At 39.5% G+C, this 20,585-nt stretch overlaps 2 protein-coding genes across 2 annotated transcripts in view; one reads left to right on the forward strand and one right to left on the reverse strand.

Moving 5' to 3' along the window:
- The window catches only part of LOC140946150 (uncharacterized), a 15,193-nt gene extending 11,449 nt beyond the window's left edge, over positions 1-3,744 (forward strand). Inside the window, exons 10-12 of the mRNA XM_073395232.1 lie at positions 1,097-1,254; positions 2,044-2,132; positions 2,794-3,744. Of these exons, the coding sequence (XP_073251333.1) occupies positions 1,097-1,254; positions 2,044-2,132; positions 2,794-2,971 (425 nt within the window). The 3' untranslated portion in view covers positions 2,972-3,744. The remainder of the gene's footprint in view (positions 1-1,096; positions 1,255-2,043; positions 2,133-2,793) is intronic.
- A 9,832-nt stretch (positions 3,745-13,576) lies between these two features.
- Positions 13,577-20,266, reverse strand: LOC140945465 (uncharacterized). The gene is made up of 5 exons (XM_073394486.1): positions 20,014-20,266; positions 19,047-19,246; positions 18,141-18,256; positions 13,679-17,151; positions 13,577-13,596 (listed from the first exon to the last, which is right to left on the reverse strand). Exons 1-5 carry the CDS (start codon positions 20,264-20,266, stop codon positions 13,577-13,579), a joined length of 4,062 nt encoding a protein of 1,353 aa, XP_073250587.1.
- Between the last annotated feature and the right edge of the window lie 319 nt (positions 20,267-20,585).

Here is a 20,585-nt window from a genome sequence, read left to right on the forward strand (position 1 = left end):
TAACGGCTACAATTCGCTACTTTTTTTATCGGAAGTTTCATCATTACAAGAGAAAGCCTCTCATTATTCAAGGCATTGTCTCCAAGTTTCATTTTCACGTGAACAGCAGTAACTAACAATGCATTTGACATATGCAAAAATGCTAGCTATTGTTGCGCACGAAAATATGAAACTTGGAGACAATACCCTGAATAATGAGAGGCTCACACTTGTAAACACAAAATTTGAGCCAAAATATTAGCGAATTGTAGCCCTTATTTTACAGCCTTACAATGTATCAATAATCTTGAAACTAAAAGGTCATATAAAAGGAAGGTTAATCTTAAGAAACTTAAATTTTAAAAAAAAATCTATTGAGCGGTTTAAAAACTATTTGCTAGTTTGTTAAAGTAGACCAAAATATTAAAAAACCGCTAACAAGAGCGACTGGATACATACTAATCAAATCTTTGTTTCTAGCAATCGGCTGGAGATATCTCCATGATCTTTCACACACGTTTTTGAAAAGATTGAAACTACTATGAGGTGAAATTGCATGTCAAAAGCACTTCCTTTTCTACAGATAACAGCCGAACATAGAGATTGTCCATTTTTTACCGTATTTCTAACCACAAAATCTTTATCCCAAAATACCTCGATAACGCTCTTACAGATTTCGCTTAAACTTCACGAACATCGAGGCGGCTATTGGAGGAAAAAGCTTCCGTCAATGATTTTGGAAGAACAGTTCCCAGTGCCGATATATACTGCTGAAAGTAAAATAGGTAATAGCGTCATTTCGTTGCTATGACAACTCCGATGTCATTGCAACCCTGATCACAACAAATTTTCATCTTTATCTAGTACAACTGTGGTGGCCATTTTTTCAAAACTTTGTTTATGGCGACGTAGTTTACGCTCAAACTTGGGAGGTATTGGCCCTGGAAAACTGTATCGAGCCACCTTAAAGGAAACCTAACACGCGTTTGCCGAAAGAGATAAATATAAACAAAATTCCACGTTTGAAGAACTACCTTATCCACAGTAGACAGGATTCCGAGAGCCTCATTTCGTGTATCAAGTATTATTAATAGGATTTTGAATGCGTATTTTACAGAGCGTTGTGATGGCTCCAGAGACACCGTCAGCTCAACATCACTTTCACCAGGACACGAAAACTACAATTCCCTCGATGAAGAACTGCGTTCAAATAAAAGTATTTTGGTAGAGCCTCATATCTCTCCCGAGATCGAAACGTCGCTGCTAAACGAACAGGTAAAGTTTAAACCAAGTTCCATTTAAAATAAGTATATCTCACAGTCAGTGCATCGATGATCTCGACGTTGGTAAGCGGCTAGGAAAGTCGACATTACTTCCTTGGTCATTTATGGGCAAGAATTGTGTCGAATAATTCTTTCTCTTCCTAGGGTTTTTAGTCGTATCCGAGTTACGCACTTTTTTTCAAGCAAAAAATATGCACGTCAATATTAACAATGTGTTGGTTTCACATCCTCCGGTAGTGGTAAGCTCGAAGAGATCCTTTCATTTAAGTTTTTGTTTTCCTATTTTGTATTTTTTGGTAAGTCTGGTAAGTCTGTCGATACCACGTCTCATTTATGGTTAAGTGTGAGGACCTCCTACGCAGGGGGTGGGGGGGGGGGGGGCATGTTCCCCCGTTCCCAAAAAATGTTTCTCGTGTTCCCTTGTTCCCTAAGAGTATTTCTTCGATTTAAGTGTTCCCTGTTCCCTAAAATATGCTTTTGTTCCCGAGTTACCAGTAGTTTATATATATTCCATTTATTCCTATGTTAATGGCTATATGGCTATGTTCCAATTTCCCCTGAATCTCTTCGGGGAGTTTCTGAGCTCAAAATGTTCATATACATGCAACTTTTACGAGCACAGAAACAGTTACCCATACCGACTTGCGCGAACTCCGCCTTTGTATTATCGCAAGAATGTTAAAAACCCTAATAAACTACTTGAAACATCTTCAAATAAGGTTTAGACGAATCTAGAATGATTAAGCATTCGTATAATACTCTTTTCTCTTTTCTTCAATAGAACAACGAATCCAGTCTTGAACAAGGTCAACATCAAAACAAGAACAAATTCCTGCAACAAACTGAGCAAAACACAACGGAAGGAGAGAGGTGTGCGAAACATATTCCCTTTATCAGAAAGAAACTGAACGTCAAGGAAATTCAGTTCCTGAACTCGTGTTTTAGGCATAATCGTCTAAAAGTAGCGGCATGTTTAATCCCCCTGATAGTATATGTTTTTACAAACTTTTGTAAGTATCAGTGTTCGTCAGCTTTACCCGAGGTAGCTTTTAAATTGGTATATGCGAAGAAAATTTAGCATTTAAAATTTATCGTACCAAAAGGTATAGTAAATAAAACTTTTGCACGAGTATTTCAGGAAAAACGTGATCAATTTTTACCGGAAAAAAAAAACATGGCACAACCTTCGTAGATAATAGGGCCACTTATATGAGGAAAAATAAGACGCGTCTTAAATAAGACGCGAACTTTCCGTAAAAACGGCACATTTCGTCTAAAATAAGACACGGCTTAGCTAAGACGCGTCTTATTAGATAATACATGCGCGTATAAATGATACAGTTCGCGTCTTATTTTTCCTCGTATAAATGGCCCTTATGTATGGGGGCCAAAAAAAAAACATCAATAAACTAAATAAAATAAAATTTCCACTAGAATGCAGATTTCCACAAATACATTTTGTCGCTGCTACAGGAAGGTTGTTGCTGACGAAGGGAAAAGTTGAAGAATTATGTCCCTTTTTCTCTGACAGTTCAACCGAAGTACGTTGGCGGACTAAACATCTCCTGTGTCGAATGGATCGTGAAGAGATAACGAAGGAAGTGAAACATTCTTCAAGTATTGGAGGCATGCGGAACTGGAGAATAACAAACGGCTTAGTGTTTATTGTAGTACTGATGCTATTGGTGGCCCTCATGCTACATTGGTAGATTCTATTGCAGGATTGTAAGCAGAGTCACGTGTTGGTGCGTTCATGTATATTAGAAGATTTACTTTAGTAGCTCAGTTGGAGTTCAATCACAGTTTTTCGCATTGAAGTATCAATCTATTAAGTACAATTTTTAGCTGTTATCGGAAGAGCTTGTGAGAACATAGTAGTGACAAGCTATCTAATGACGTAACCTATCGAATAGTGTACATGTAAATCTACTTATTATATGGCTGAGTCTGTTTTCGCCATGCGATTGGTCAATTTGCGGTCCGTAACTTGCTATACGGACCAAAAGTTTTAAAGAAAATGCTCATTTCGGAGCTCTAAATCTCTTTACCTCAGAAAAAATGTTTAAATAAAGTTATAAGACGCCTGTCAACCGTTGACTTTGGCCTTCAACATTTTAAACTGTGTTTATTTGTGAAGGCGATGAAGAAACTAACTCGTAATCTAATCGAAGAGGATTCTAGTCAGTGTTTGAAAATTTTATCGTTGTACATAGTTAAAAAGACGAAAATCGACTGGCAGAGATTCGAGACGTCCTGCCTAAGAGAAAATGAGTAATTCCTTCAACCTGCACCCGATCATTTTGACAAGCTTCTTTGCCATTTGCAGTGTTTTTTCAAAGACCAACGAAAGAAAGATAGAAGCGAGTTCGAGCAAGACACAATAATGTCCAGTTTTCAAAAGACTCCAGCGTCACATTTACGAGTGAATATACTTACAGTGCTCTTAGTTTCCAACGAATAAACTTTGAAATATGTATGTAAACCCTGAGGACTGGGATGTTGAGTTTGCCTTTCCAAATTTTAACCTAGCTTTGTTTTAATGAGAACAAAGCTGTTGTAGAAACTGAATCGTAACCTTACCGAGGAAGAGAATTCTAGTCAGTGTTTGAAAATTTTAACGCGGATCACAATTGAAGACGAGAATGAACTGGCAGAAAGGGAGGTTTTCCCAAAAGCAATTAACGAGCGAATCCTTCGACAATGACAACAAACTTACCTTGAAAAGCTTCTTTGCCTTTTGCAGTGTTTTTTCACAAGGACAAACGGAAGAAAGATGGAACCGACTTCTAGACAGACACAATGTCCGGTTTCCAAAATACTCCAGCGTTACATTAACGAGTTAAAACTTACAGGGCTCTTAGTTTTGACCGAATAAACTTTTTTAACATGGCGAAGTTGTTTTTACTTTCTCGGAAAGCCTTTGTTATATGCTATTGTTTTCGTGCGCCAATAAAAACTTTCTTTTTTGACACCTGTCAAATGACTGTCAAATCGTGCGTCCTGCACTTGTTTCCGGTCCCCTAAACAGGAAGAAGCCATACAATAAACATCTTATTAGCCTCGTTTTTTCGGTCCGTACTGTAAATTACGGATCCTCGTTTTTTTCCATCGATTTATGGCCCAAGCGCGAATCGATGGAAAAAAACGAGGATCCGTAATTTACAGTACGGACAGAAGACTCGGCTAATAAGAGGTATTTATATAAATCTTATTTTTTTGTGGAAGTTTAAGAGCAACTTCTCGTGCATTTGTTAAAACAGTAGCCTGTAAATGGCTTATGAGTAATTTGTGTAAATCATATATGGTAAGTTTTGGTACCATTCTATTACTTTATTTGTATGAAAAAGTCAATAAAGATCACCAGAGAAAGTTGTATTTTATCTAATTAAGGGAGACGTTTGCTTTCATAAACGTCTGTTTAAGCAAAAGAATGTAATTTTCCCCTGTTTTTAGAGGGAAAACCTCGTCAAAGTATTCGACAAAGATTACAGCTGCAAAGGCCCATAGAGTAGGTTATATTATTTAGTTGCAGTGTTTTTAGGGTCGAAGCACATACTGGAAGGAAGTCGACCAGTGAGGAGTTAACACTAATGACACTAATTTGAACTAATGAGCAAGTGGATTTTTTAAAATCCACTGCAGCTACACCAATACACACAAAGCTGCTTCCTCATTAAACTTTTATTTCGTGAACTGGCCCACATTTCTTCAATGCGCCAAAGAGATTTCTCTGATAATCATCTGAATGATTATACTAAAACAATTATTCACCACAGGCTCAGTGAATAATGTCGAATAACCCCCCTACTTCGCCTCCGGATTACAAGTGACAGGGATGATTGAAGGGGTTTTGGGGTTTGAAATTTTCGATTTCTAGGAAAATTTTGGCAAGTATTTTTTTGGAATTTTTTGGGGTATTCAAAACTAATGTTTCTATTTTTTGTGTTATGTCATGTAATGCTCCCTGGAAATTTTTATGGCCAGGAAATTCGACATGGGATTTTTTGGGGGTTAAATTTTGGTCCAGGGATTTTTTGGGGTTTTGTTTGAAGCCCTACGGATTTTTTCGGGTTTTGATTTTTGCCCCCATTCGATCATCCCTGTCACTTATTTTAATTCCGGAGCCGCTTGGGCATTGGCAGTTGTTTAATTTTTCTTTTTGGAATTAATTCCCATGCTTAGCGTTGAATTTGTCTTTTTCTCCCGTGTTTAGTTTTTCCGTCTTGCATTGCTGGTAGTTATTTTTATTCTACATTCTTCTTGATCGCGATCAGCCTGTTCTTTATCCTTTTAATTCTAAATTAGTATATTATCTCCTTTTTTTGGCCAGTTAAATAAAGACACTTCGAAAACCGCGTGTGCAAATATTCTAAAATTTAGTTTCAATTAATAATAGTTTCTGATTAGTGCGTTATATCGCATGCACAATTTTGTTTAAAAATATGGTTCATATGGTCACTGTAAAGTTATCATTTATAGATGTATAACGGTATTGTTTGTGCAAACTGAAATAACTTTGCTGCTGTAGGTCGTAGGTCGCGCAGGTCGTACTGTAGTTTGCAGCTTTATAGATGGTTGAAGTGGAAACATTAAAAAAGAATGTAAAAATTTTATCCTGTATTTCATATATAGAAAGTTACGAATTAAAAAGCCAGACCATAACGACGACTGGGCCAAAAAAGACATGAACAAGTATCATGCAGCGAGCCGCCCTTGAGAATTCCCCTACCGGTCACATAAACAACAGGGCCGGGACTGCGGCGGATTGCATTGGCTTAGAGTTTCCTTCATCATTTTAGGAATTTAACCCAATTCAAAGCTGAAATGTTAGCGTTGGTCATAAAGGCCACATATTAAAGATGTAATCCATGTTGACAACGGATGTTCCGATTTTTCAGATACAACGTGAACGCACAAATACGAATGGACATTGCCCTATGGCGTACATTTGAGGACAAAGATAATTGAAAATAAAAGACAATTTGAAGTTCAAAAATTAGACTATCCATGTCGAAATCTCGTCATATGAATTTGAAATCGCAATGAACGCAGTCGAAATAGCATCATTCGAACTTGAAGTTACTTTGAACAAATTGAAACTATAAAGGGAAAACTCGACATCACGGATGTTGAAGTTCAAATCACCATTCCAACTAAAATGCAAATTACATGATTTGAACTTCAATTCACCTTCTCCACTCTAATAAGCCACTTAATCGTCAACAATGCAACCATAATCTTCCACAAAATTCCAAATGAAACCTTTAATTTGAACTTAAAGTCACGTCACATATTCGAATTCGAAAAACCAAAATTTCAATTCGAAAGGAAGCGGAAGTAAAAATACACAGAAACCGAGTGACGACTAGGTAGGAGTCTACGGATGGGAGGCTTGGAACCTGGGCTTTCCTCATCTCTGATGTGATCATCGTCATGGCTGCTGGATGGCTATACCGAACAACGAAGAGGTTTTCGTTGGACTGGTTAGACTCTTTGAGGCATCAGAAAGTAATCTAAACTCAGCATCATACGATAATTCTGAATTTTTATTTCGTCGACTTGATGCTCACCATGCACCAGAGAACTTTGTTAACTCTGCTAACAGTGTTGACAAGCCTACACGACTCCTGCAGTTCGCCGATGAATAAATTATAATAAAGCCTTCATAGCTTAGCTTTAACTAGGATGTCCTTTAGGGACTTTCCCTTACGATATGAGATGATGGGGGCTCCTTAAAGATTTCTCTCAGTTGCGGTTGATTTTCTTTAAGGTGCCATTTCCCCATGAGTGTGTCCTTTAGGTTAGGCAATGTCAGATGGTATTGTGTTACAAAGGGCAGTATTTTCTGCGCTAGCGACATTTCTCTATCAGAGAATTTAATCTCTGAAAGGTGTTTTTCTACAATTCTAGCTGAGTAATCTCTATTCTGCAGGCGTGTTTTGAAATTGTTCATGTTTTCCTCAAAAGTAAATTGAGAGTAATTTGTTCTCAGAAACCTTAACGCTTCTCATTTTATAAAGTTTTAGTTTGCCACTACAGCCCTCAGAATCTGTTGGATTGTCCTAGAGTCACCTTTATCATTCACCTTGTCCGCCATATTGACCAGAGAGTTTGAGTGAAGGGAAATCTTTTTGCGCCAAAATCCAGTTATGCAAACATCCCGTATGTACAATGTAGCGAAACTCTTATCATTTCCGGTTGCTGTGTACTTTTACTTCCGCTTCCTTTCGAATTGAAATTTTGGTTTTTCGAATTCGAATATGTGACGTGACTTTAAGTTCAAATTAAAGGTTTCATTTGGAATTTTGTGGAAGATTATGGCTGCATTGTTGACGATTAAGTGGCTTTTTAGAGTGGAGAAGGAGATTGAAGTTCAAATCATATGTTGCTATGAAGAGACGTAATCATCCAGTTGAGTATCCATCACCGTAACACTTTTGCGGTCAACTACCGCAGCGCTCGTAAAGTACTTTAATTAAAACCGTGTTCAAAACCCTGTAGGAAGTCTGTTTATTTTTGAGTCGATTAATGCACTGCTGACTTTCACGAGGTCAACTTTTGCATAAATTATCAAACATTATGTTAAGCGGGAAATCTACCTATGGTTCGCGGGAGAAGCAACTTCTATAGCGGCGCAAGACAAATGTTTCGAGAGTCGAGGATGTGCTCACAAACTATTCACTATGCGACGAAAGGAGAAATCACTGGCATGACAGCTGCATGTAATAGTAATTTTATCAATCCAGGTCGCGCCGTGTTCGCTCGAGAACGCTGTGACAACCTCGTTTGGCGCGCTTCTCAATACTTCCAAAACATGTTGTAATCGGTAAGTAGACTTAAGCACTTAGTATCGCCAAGCCATTCGAATCAGTGTATACCCAATTCTTTGACTGAAGATTCTTGCAAACACATATACCAAGTAAATCTGGATGGAAGAGGAAATTGTCTCCTGAAACGCAGCCAGATTATATTTTGAAGGATGGCGGCACAATTCAACGCGTCTTCCAGGTCAGCCCTAATTTATAGTTCGTGAGAGTATAAATTGCGATCTCCCTATTAAGCTTTCTTTGATAAAACTTCAGTAGAAACAAAACAACGCAGACATGACATTCTCCTGCATGAGACACAATCGGCTGAAGGAAATATCTGTTTACAAGTCGGGTAAATTATCCATTCTTGCGCACCGCAAAATCAGCTAAAATCAGTCGCTGGAAACCTGGCATATTATTAAGCCTGAGCGCTTCTAAGAATAACACGTTTAGAACTTCGACGCGTAGAAAAAAAAGGCAGTTGTTCTATATCCTTTCTGGTTCATCCAGGTAGAAGTCCTGGCATATTATTATGCCTGAGCGCTTCTAGGATATATAACACGTTTAGCATTTCAACCCGTAGCCGTAAAAAAAAAAAAAATAGGCAGTTCTTCTATATCCTTTCTGGTTCATCCAGGTAGAAGTCCTGGCATATTATTATGCCTGAGCACTTCTAGGATATATAACACGTTTAGCATTTCGACCCGTAGCCGTAAAAAAAAAATTAGGCAGTTGTTCTATATCCTTTCTGGTTCATCCAGGTAGAAGTCCTGGCATATTATTATGCCTGAGCGCTTCTAGGATATATAACACGTTTAGCATTTCGACCCGTAGCCGTAAAAAAAAAATTTAGGCTGTTGTTCTATATCCTTTCTGGTTCATCCAGGTAGAAGTCCTGGCATATTATTATGCCTGAGCGCTTCTAGGATATATAACACGTTTAGCATTTCAACCCGTAGCCGTAAAAAAAAAAAAAATAGGCAGTTCTTCTATATCCTTTCTGGTTCATCCAGGTAGAAGTCCTGGCATATTATTATGCCTGAGCACTTCTAGGATATATAACACGTTTAGCATTTCGACCCGTAGCCGTAAAAAAAAAATTAGGCAGTTGTTCTATATCCTTTCTGGTTCATCCAGGTAGAAGTCCTGGCATATTATTATGCCTGAGCGCTTCTAGGATATATAACACGTTTAGCATTTCAACCCGTAGCCGTAAAAAAAAAAAAAATAGGCAGTTCTTCTATATCCTTTCTGGTTCATCCAGGTAGAAGTCCTGGCATATTATTATGCCTGAGCACTTCTAGGATATATAACACGTTTAGCATTTCGACCCGTAGCCGTAAAAAAAAAATTAGGCAGTTGTTCTATATCCTTTCTGGTTCATCCAGGTAGAAGTCCTGGCATATTATTATGCCTGAGCGCTTCTAGGATATATAACACGTTTAGCATTTCAACCCGTAGCCGAAAAAAAAAAAAAAAAAAATGGCAGTTTTTCTATATCCTTTCTGGTTCATCCAGGTAGAAGTCCTGGCATGATATAATTATGCCTGAGCGCTTCTAGGATATATAACACGTTTAGCATTTCGACCCGTAGCCGTAAAAAAAAAAAAAAATTAGGCAGTTGTTCTATATCCTTTCTGGTTCATCCAGGTAGAAGTCCTGGCATATTATTATGCCTGAGCGCTTCTAGGATATATAACACGTTTAGCGTTTCGACCCGTAGCCGAAAAAAAAAATTAGGCTGTTGTTCTATATCCTTTCTGGTTCACCCAGGTAGAAGTCCTGGCATGATGTTATTATGCCTGAGCGCTTCTGGGATATATAACACGTTTAGCGTTTCGACCCGTAGCCGAAATAAAAAATTAGGCTGTTGTTCTATATCCTTTCTGGTTCACCCAGGTAGAAGTCCTGGCATGATGTTATTATGCCTGAGCGCTTCTAGGATATATAACACGTTTAGCATTTCGATCCGTAGCCGAAAAAAAGAAATTAGGCTGTTGTTCTATATCCTTTCTGGTTCACCCAGGTAGAAGTCCTGGCATGATGTTATTATGCCTGAGCGCTTCTAGGATATATAACACGTTTAGCATTTCGACCCGTAGCCGAAAAAAAAATTAGGCTGTTGTTCTATATCCTTTCTGGTTCACCCAGGTAGAAGTCCTGGCATCATGTTATTATGCCTGAGCGCTTCTAGGATATATAACACGTTTAGCATTTCGACCCGTAGCCGAAAAAAAAATTAGGCTGTTGTTCTATATCCTTTCTGGTTCACCCAGGTAGAAGTCCTGGCATGATGTTATTATGCCTGAGCGCTTCTGGGATATATAACACGTTTAGCGTTTCGACCCGTAGCCGAAATAAAAAATTAGGCTGTTGTTCTATATCCTTTCTGGTTCACCCAGGTAGAAGTCCTGGCATGATGTTATTATGCCTGAGCGCTTCTAGGATATATAACACGTTTAGCATTTCGACCCGTAGCCGAAAAAAAATTAGGCTGTTGTTCTATATCCTTTCTGGTTCACCCAGGTAGAAGTCCTGGCATGATGTTATTATGCCTGAGCGCTTCTAGGATATATAACACGTTTAGCATTTCGACCCGTAGCCGAAAAAAAAATTAGGCTGTTGTTCTATATCCTTTCTGGTTCACCCAGGTAGAAGTCCTGGCATGATGTTATTATGCCTGAGCGCTTCTAGGATATATAACACGTTTAGCATTTCGACCCGTAGCCGAAAAAAAAATTAGGCTGTTGTTCTATATCCTTTCTGGTTCACCCAGGTAGAAGTCCTGGCATGATGTTATTATGTCTGAGCGCTTCTGGGATATATAACACGTTGGCAATGAAATCGACCGCAGACTTTAAAATGTTCTTTTTAGAAGGCAATGAATTATTTTTTCCGGACATTTTGTTTGATATCGCATTTTTAATTAATTTTATTTGTCGCCCCAGGATGATGACATGATTGCGTGAAAATTGACGCCTCTATCATATTAGATGCGAAATACGATCAGAGATTAAGGGAATAGGGAATGTTGCAAGCTACTGGGTATCCAGCTGAGATAGCTGACTTTTACTCAGCTATCTCAGCTGGATACTGAGGGGTTTTTTTGGTTGCTAAGACCGTGCAGCTCGTTATGTGCATTTTAGTTGGAATGGTGATTTGAACTTCAACATCCGTGATGTCGAGTTTTCCCTTTATAGTTTCAATTTGTTCAAAGTAACTTCAAGTTCGAATGATGCTATTTCGACTGCGTTCATTGCGATTTCAAATTCATATGACGAGATTTCGACATGGATAGTCTAATTTTTGAACTTCAAATTGTCTTTTATTTTCAATTATTTTTGTCCGCAAATGTACGCCATATTGCCCCTTCTGAACTGCATCTACATCTGAACACATCACATGAAAAGACAGATTTAAAATACTTTTTTTTATTAAAAATTAATCTTCAAAACGTGCGAACATATTCTTTATATCAAGATTTCGGTGAACGAAATCGATTCTCATTCTTATAATTCTTATCCAAGCAATCTGCTAATGAAAAATAGCAAACATAACGAAAACCTCTTTACAATCATTCATTCAAAAGCCAAGGTCGGTTAAGGACAGTGACAAATGGATGCTGCTGCTGCTGCTGGAAGATTTTGGAGTTGATGTTTCCTACAGAAACAAAAATAAACAAATGAGAAAACACACAAACAAAAAAATAGTGTGACACATATTATTCGTGTTTGAGGTGCTGAGGGCACTTCTGGTCAGGGGAGCGTCGAACTCGGATTGCTGAAAAATATTGCACTTTTTGGTTCTTGCTTTTCACGATAATATTAGTAGTACTATGTATCACGCGCTTATTCAGGTTAAGAGCTGAATGTTAGAGTGTTTTCACATGACGTCACGGCGGCCATATTGGTGCATGCCCCAAAACAATGAAACGGCGGCCATGTTGGTGTGCCAAACCGATCCTGATCGGCCTAAACCCCGTGGTCATCTTATGAAGTTTACACAACGTAGTATTATTTACTGATTCCAAACTTCACTGAGATAAAATTCTGCTCAACAAATGTTCATCAAAGTGTATGTCTCTTCAATTTTTAAGGGAAAAAGAATTCCGTAGAACGTGAGTGGGTATCAAACCCGGAGTCCATGTCCTTACCACAAGGCCACTGAGGATTGACTGGCTGGAGGCGATTTGATTTGATCTTATATAGCAACAATCCTAACCCTAAACAGAAGTTTAACCGTTTGGAGTCCGTGCTTAACCCTAATCAATACAGTAAGGAAGATAAGGAATGCTAAGTCTTGTAGACTTGATGAGGTGTGCGAGGGCTTTAGGCCGATGGGATCTAATGCTAACCTCACATGCTGTGAGAGTTCAAACTCTTTCTTGTGTAAAGATATTCTTTTGTTTCAAAAAATTTGCATAGATGCTGGCCACGTGAGTGAAAAGACTCTATACGATGAACTGAATACTACGCGTGATGTGTGTGATTGATCTATGGGTACAGACAGACACAAGGCTGACGACTCTCAGGAAAAGCGATTTTTCGGGCGCAAAGCCTTGAAAATATTTACACATTTACACAAGTGAAGTGCAAATAAACGTTAAGCTGGAGTTGTTTCCAAGTAACAACTGGGACTAAAAAAACCGAGGTGATAAGTTCTCTCAGCAACCTAAATAAAACCTAGACTACAAGGAAAAGTCGAATGTAACGAGGCAAGTGTCGGTGTTGCGTTTTGTTTTTCTGCTCATTGTAACAAACAAATATATAATCCATTGTTTCTTGTGTCTATTCAGTTACAGATCAGTAAAGAAGTCAAAATGCGGCCGGAGTACCAATTTGTTTCGTTTATCGTTCTACGTTTTGATTGACAAATGCAATCTATTTGTTTAATCTCATTGTTTAACAGGCAATAGAAGTGAATAACGCCAATCTAATCTTTTTCCAGTTTCTCGGGCGCGATTTTCTGAGAAACGTCGCTGCAAAATTGACGCTCGAAGCTTTCAAATCTGTATTGTGAAAGAACAAATCGACAACAATTTTCCATTGCCATAACACTTTGACGTCATTTCTATGACCGCAAAAGGGATTTTCAAAATATCCTAAAATTTGCCTCTTGAGCATAGAAAATGGGATAAGTCTTATTCTTCTGTAATTGACTGAAATCGATATCAACGTACCAGTGGAAGATCATCCCGACCTTGTGGTTCATCAACTGGAAGTAGTGACTCAAAATCCGCTTCTTTTTGGACATGATCTGTCATTTTTGAGTCATCTGTATCTTGACTGGATACCCCTGCTACTTGTGGGTTAGCCACACCCTTAACGAGGCTGTTGACTAACATCTCTGGTTCAGTGATGTCCTGCATTCCATCGGCTACTTGGCTTACTCGGCTACGTGTTTCAACTAAATCTTGTACATGGTGTGTCATTTGCACATCATTTGTGTCTTGTGAAGCGCTCTGTGCTTCTATTACGTAGGGCAGATCGTGAATGAGGTCATTTACTAAAACTTCATGTTCAGCACTGTCGTGCAGTTCATCATTCTTTGCAGGCTGCGCCGAGTTATCCATTTTTTGAAAGCCATTTTCTCTGATTTCCAGCTCGCCCATTTCTCCGGTAGTGTCCCATGAGTCCTGCAGTTCAGCCACATCCTTTCTGCGATCATCACTTTCTACTCCTTCTGCATCAATTGTTTCTTGAATTTTACCATCGAAAAGCACAACTGGATCAGCCTCATGCTGTAAGCCATCCTCATTTACAATTCGTGAGTCATGGAATTTCTGCGAGCAGTCCACTGGCACCTGCGACAGAGACACGGCACACTTCATACTAATATCAACTGCCACATCCGGTGGTTCGGCATTTTCCTGCTTGTTATCATTCTGTCCACTCGATTCTCGTGAAAGACCATCTGTTTTTTCGAATACCTTAGGTTCCTCTATGGTATCCTCTGTCTCTTTGATCCTTGCCGGCTCCATCCTCTTTTCATTATCATTCTCAGACACCATGTTTTGATCCAATCTCTGCAACAATCCATTTAGCCGAGAAATTTCAGCATCTCTCTTATTTACCTTGTCTAATGTCTCATTTAACCTCTTTTCTTCATCAACTGTCTCTTTTTGCAGCTTATTGACTTTCTCTTTTAGCTCTTTGTTGCTCTTCGAAAGCGTGGCATTATTTTCCCGACTTCTTTTCAGTTCTTTCTTCATTGCTGCGATATTAGCTTCCATTTGCGCCAGACTTTCAGCCGCTGTCGCATGAGTTTGTTCTTCGACGTCTTTATCTTCCATCTCGTCATTGTAACTATAATTTACTTCCATTCGATTGCTTTCATTCGAATGCTGCTGTTCAGTTGCTTTGGGATCACTTTTTCTGGCATTTGGGAAACTCTTTACCTCCATTTTCTGGTTACTCTTTTCGCACACACCTGTTTCCATTTCTTTCAAACTTTTCTCTAGCGTTCGCTTTTCCTGTAGTAGTTTGTACTCTGCCTCGGTTGAAATCTTTTTGTACAGCTCAAACCTCATCTCCTGTTTGAACAAACGTTCTTTTAGCATGTCTAACTGTCCCTCTTTGGCTTGAATTCCAAGGTGTGCTGTTTCAAGTGCCCTTTCCTTCTTTCCAAGCAAGATATTATTGCAATCTACTTCCAAATTCAGCCGCTTGATTTTCGTCTCATAATAGCTAGTCTGAAGATTAAAAAGTTCTGAGAACTTCCGCCTTTCATTTTTTGCCTCATCAAGCGTGCCCTTTAGACTTCTGATTTCAAAGAACCTCTTTTTCATATTGTCTGTCAAAATATCATTGTCATGCTCTTTCGAGGCAAGGGACCGTTGTAGAAAATCAATCCTCTGTTCCTTTTCCTGCTGCAGGTACCTCAGTTTTTCTAACTTCCTATTCACCTCTCTTAACTCTGAATTTTTTGTCAAAGTCACCTTTTTGAGATCATTAATTTGTTCTTCACTTTGGTAGAGCTGAGTTTTCATCATTGCTGATTCGTTTTTAAGGCAGCTGTTTTCTTCTAGAAGCAAGAGACTCTTTCCGTTTGAGATATCTAGCTCTCTTTCTTTCTCTTCAACATAACTTTTCATTTGTTGCAGTTCATTGCTTCTTTCATTCAAGGAAATGTTGGTTAACTCCACAAATTTCTTTAGCTTCTCAACGGATGAATCCAAATCTTTAATTTGGTTGTTCTTTTCCTTTAAGGAAGAGCTGCTCTGTTCCAAGTCTTTCTTATTTTGGGCGATTGAAAATTCTAGCTGTTGAATTTTATCATCTTTCTCTGTCAAAGATAAATTCTTTATATCCAACTCCTGCTTTAATGCATTAGTGGACGATTCCAGCTCTTCAATTGTTTTGCCTTTTTCCCTTAAAGAGGAGCGACTCAGTTCCAGATTTCTCTTTAACTCCAACAAAGTGGTTTTGAAGTCCCCAAGGTCATTATCATTTTCCTTTACATAAGTATCAAATTGCTTCAAATCTTGTTTTAACTGAGCAATAAAGATGTCTTTGCCTTTAATATTTCTGTCTTTTTCCTGAAGCAAGCTTTGTAGCCTAGCTTGAAGCTTAACCACTCTCTTCACATCTACTATGACTTTGGCCAGCTTTTTCTTCAAGACGCTATCTTCATAATTCGCATAAGCTGAAGCAGATTCCAACGCTTCATCCTTCGCAGTCAAAGCCTTCTTCGTTTCTTCCAGTTCTAGCTGCATCTCAGTTAAACTCTGCCTGAACTCATACAGAAGTTCATCTCCTTTGCAAAGCAAACCTCGAGCCTTAATTAATTCGGCGTTTCTCTGAGCTAAAGTGCTGACTGTTTCCTTAAACTCTTTTTGAATCAGTACAAGTTCGCCTTTTAATTTATCAGCTGAAGTTTCACCAACATCATGAAGTGAGTCCTCGTTCAGCTCTGTATCGTTGTCCATCAGTTGATGTCTTAAGTCCTCCCGATCTCTGTTTTCCTCTTTTTGCTGCTGAATCAGATTCAGTTCATCCTCATCTGTTAATTTTCCCTCAATTTTAGTCAAGTTAAATCTCTCTTCTTGAGGACGTGTCACTAATACTCTCGAGGCTATCTTACTGGGATCTTGAACCTTTTCGTTTCCCAATTCAGGTTGATTTTCGTCCCAATTAAATAGTAGTTTATTCGTCTCCAATGTCTCATCCCTCTCTTTCAATAGATTCTCGAATCCCTCTTCCTCCACAATTGCATCATCTCTTTCAAAATATCTCACTAGGTTTGAAGCCTGAGTCAACTCCTCTAACATCAAAGAGTGTTCCTTTTCCAGTTCACGGAGTTGCTGCTGAATGCGGCTTTTGAACTGTTCCTTTTGTTGTTCAAATTTTTCATCATCACTAGCAGATAAAGACCATGACACCTCATTCCCTTCTAAGATACCATCTGCCATCGTACGTTTTTCAGTTTCTTTGTCATCACCATCGTTGATTTCAGAAGGCCGCTGTGATTCATCCACAGATTTTGACATTTCTTCAGATTTATCATCTTGTTCTTGGTCTTTATTATTCTTTGGCACATGAACTCTAATATTATCGAGCGCGTTGTCTTGATCATCATCGTTTTCAAAGAATTTCCAGATGCTCTGCTTTTTCTTTAACTGAATCCCAGCGGTGGATTCGCCGCAGAACATGGACTGCTCTTCAGGGTCGCTGGTATGATCACCATCCTCATCAGCCGTCAAATTTGCTTGCTTCGAGAGTCGCTTTTCAACAACTTTGCCAGTCAACTGTTCGGCTGAGCTTTCATCCACCAAGCTAGAGACTTCTGCTGGGCTCTCACAAGGAACCTGCTTTTCCTCAAGGTCACTAGCTTGTTTATCCACACTTACTCTTTCACATTGCCGCTCTTGGATTTCCTCCACTTGCCCGTTCTTGTTAACAGTCGTGCTTCTTTCAAAGCAGTCCACACTTGTATTAACTGATTCAATGCTCGATGTTGTTTCCTCCGTCGTAGAAGAAGACTCCCCCTCAAAACTTTCATCAGAATAGCTCACTGTAACTTCTTGATCTTTGGTGAGTTTTAAGGCGACGGATTCGTTATCCACCTGCACTGTATCACACCTTAAACATGAATTACAGTATTGTCTCAAACAAAATGCAACTTCCTTGCCAAATATTAATACACAAGTCAGTAATCTATCTTTCGATCTAAACGCTTGTAGTTGATACCCAATACATTCTTAAATGGAATTTCATGGGCTATAATCTAAGAATATTCAGAGAAATAAAACAAGAATTCAGCCTGGGCCTTAGTAACAAGGGGAAGAGAGGGATAGAAAAATGCTTCCCTCTCCTCCACCCTCTAGTTTTTCGTTTCCTCCCCCACCCTTTCGACGTGTGCCACACTCAGGCCATAATTAGTAATCTCTATGGCCCTTTGACTGAAACTGTCTCCGTAACAGTTTTCTTATCATCAGGAATAGAAATACCGTATTTATTCGAGTAAGCGCCCAACCTCGAATTAGCGCCCACCTCGAATAAGCGCCCATCCTAAAGGCAGAAAAAGTTAATAAGCTCTCAGCCTCGAATAAGCGCCCACCCCTCCTCCTCCCAATCAGACTCAAATAAGCGCTCACCCCCAACCCACCCACTTAAGTGAATAAGTTCCAATGAGAGACTTCCCCGAGGACGGAGTTTTCTTCAGAGTATTTTACAGAAACCTTGCTTTGTTACTTCTTCGCGTTTTGTTATTAGCATTTATTGTTTTGTTGCAAAATAAACATACTTCATTTGCTGAAAATGGTGAAAATATAATAAGCGCCCAGCCTCGAATAAGCGCCCACCTCGAATAAGCGCCTACTCTCAAGGTCCAAAAATTTAATAAGCGCCCAGGGCGGTTAATCGGATAAATACGGTAATGATTTTTGCTCGAACGCGTTTGTCAAAAATGAACCTCAGTAAACCCTGATCTTCCAAAAACCCAGGTGCATCTCGTGAGAGAGACAAAAGCAGGTAAACGACGGTTCGCCTTCTATTTTCTCACCATAATAGATAGCCCCCAGGTCTCGGGAAGATCATTCAACTTATGAACAAAAGAAATATTGACTCACTTGACTTCGTCCTTCAGTTCTTCTGGCGCATGCGTACTCCGCACTTGTTTTTCCTTGGCGTCCTTCTTAAAGGACGTGCGGCCACAAATTACTTTTGGAGATACTCTACATTTTTCCTGCAAAACAAAGTTCGATAGCTACTGAGAAAAAAAATGAAAAAAATAAAAACAAAATAAAACAAGTCTCGACTGCACGGGAACATTTTACTTTTTTTAGAACATTTGTTGCAGTCGTTTGCACAGTGTATCAAGGTAGCTGCTGGAGAGTGTCGATCTATTATGATTTGACACTAGCTTATAAATCAAAACCTTTCAAACCCGTTAAGTTAGATGGAAGAGTTTCTACAAGTGAAACAGAAAACTTGCGGTTGTTATTCGCAACTTGACAAAAGAGAAGGAGACTGGGCCGAGTAAACTTTCGCAAAGACTTCTGGGAGTGTTACTATGCAGCTGACATTTCGCGACGCCACCACTGGTTACCCTGCGAAACGATGTCTGAGAAACGAGCGCAGAAATTCTATAATAATGACGCTTCACTACCTAGATCTGGGTAGTGCGTTTGATTGGCTACAGCAAGTTTCCCTCGCGCCACGACCAATCAGAAGCACTTCCCAGATTTAGGTAGTGACATGTCACCAGTATGGAATTTCTACGCTCGTATCTTAGACGTCATCTCGCGGGGAAAACAGTGTTGGCGCGGCGGAATGTCGCGGCTGTTTTCTCAGGCTAGGCCAATAGCTGATCGGTGCGTCCCCAGCAAAGATCCCCGAAACAATTGCGGGACACCTATCGGCTCCAGTTCTCTTCTAGTTTAAAAAAACAACAAAAAAACAACAAAAAAACAACGAATTAATGATGTCCGCGACGTCAACGTCCCGAAGCTTTAAGTTAATAAAAAATATCTTACCCCTATTGGCTTTCCGGAGGAAGCCGCTGCCTTTTCGAGTACTGCCTGTTTTCGTAGAGCACTGGCCTTTGTGTCACGCGGGCTGGCACTTTTGGACCTCTGTCCATCGTTCTTTGCCTTGGAAGCAAACCGTACTCCAGTCGCGTCCCCCTTTTTACCGAGGACTTCATTCAAGTTACGCACTGGTTCAAGGATAGTGCCTAAAAACCAATATGGTGCACATCAAATAAGTGATTATGGAAGCATAGCTAAAAGCCTTTTGTCATGTTAACACGACTTGAATTTGTGCCAGTCCTCTTTTGAAAAGCTCGGCCCAGCCGCGCGTTTCTCAAAACTCCCAAAAACATTACGGTCGCGAAAGCTTTTCAATGCACAAAAGGAAAAACTCTGCCAGTTCGATAAGTATGTTGGCCTACTTCACAAAGTTCTGTGACAAGTAGACGCCTGAATTGCGCGCCTTATGTGATTAACAACAACACTAGTGCTTTACTCACTGTTCATTTCGCAAATGAAGTGAAAGCAGTCTAAACGTCTCAATTTATCATACCGCTTAAAAAGCGCTAAAAAAGGTCTATACCTTAAATCAGTAATTCTAAGCTAACCATCTCCTAACTGGTGCCTGTACAATTTTTCCTTTGGTAATTCGTTAGCCTGTATAATAAGTAGTACATATTTATATTCTACTTAAACCGCGATAACCCTCAGTACTGAATTACTCATATAGCCTCCCACGCACACGTTCTTTTGGCTCGTCACGCAATCCTCCCATTGATGAAGGAACGCGTGACGAAGCCTACGAAAGTCTGCATGAGAGCTTATCCGCCATATTGACAAAATCGAAATGTGTGACTTTTTTGTTTTTGGAAATGCTCATGATATACCTTACGTCAAACAGCAATTTGGTTTAATTAATTTATAATTTCAAATTGTCCGACTTGCATGCTTTTATATGGAACCGATGCGTTACCTGAACCGATTGCTTGTGGGCTCCGTGTCCTGTGATGTTCGACAGAAGGGTCGCTGTGGCTTCCACTCGCTTGGCAGGAAGCTGCAATTGATAACCGGGTTCTTCGACTTGGGGGATTTCTGCGTCCCGACTCTTCCATGGTGCTTTGCTCACTGTCACTGTCGGAGCATGAAACCCTGACCGGAATCTTAGATTTCGGCTTTAGCGGGCGAGACTGAGCACCACTATCACTCGAAAATTTTTGCGACCACATATCGCGCGTTGGCGCGAAGCGCTCAATTCAAACAAACTAAAACTCGACGAGCTCTGTTATTTGGAGAAACAATTCCGTAATCACTCCTACAGAAAACTTGACTTTTTTTTCCAAAAAAATCTCTTTATGACGGGAAAACAATTCACGAAAGCTCTCTTGGAAAACTCGTGGCTAAAAGCGTCGAAAACTGAAGCAAATAGCAACATTTCCTTGGAAACTGATTTCGTCACAAACAACTAGTTTGCGTTCGAAAAGACGCACGCGCGCGCAGAACATTCTGTCGTACTGTGTTCTTTCCGAATGGAAAAATAGGTACTTG

This window comes from Porites lutea, chromosome 8 (assembly GCF_958299795.1).
Source record: "Porites lutea chromosome 8, jaPorLute2.1, whole genome shotgun sequence".
Lineage (NCBI taxonomy): Eukaryota > Metazoa > Cnidaria > Anthozoa > Scleractinia > Poritidae > Porites > Porites lutea.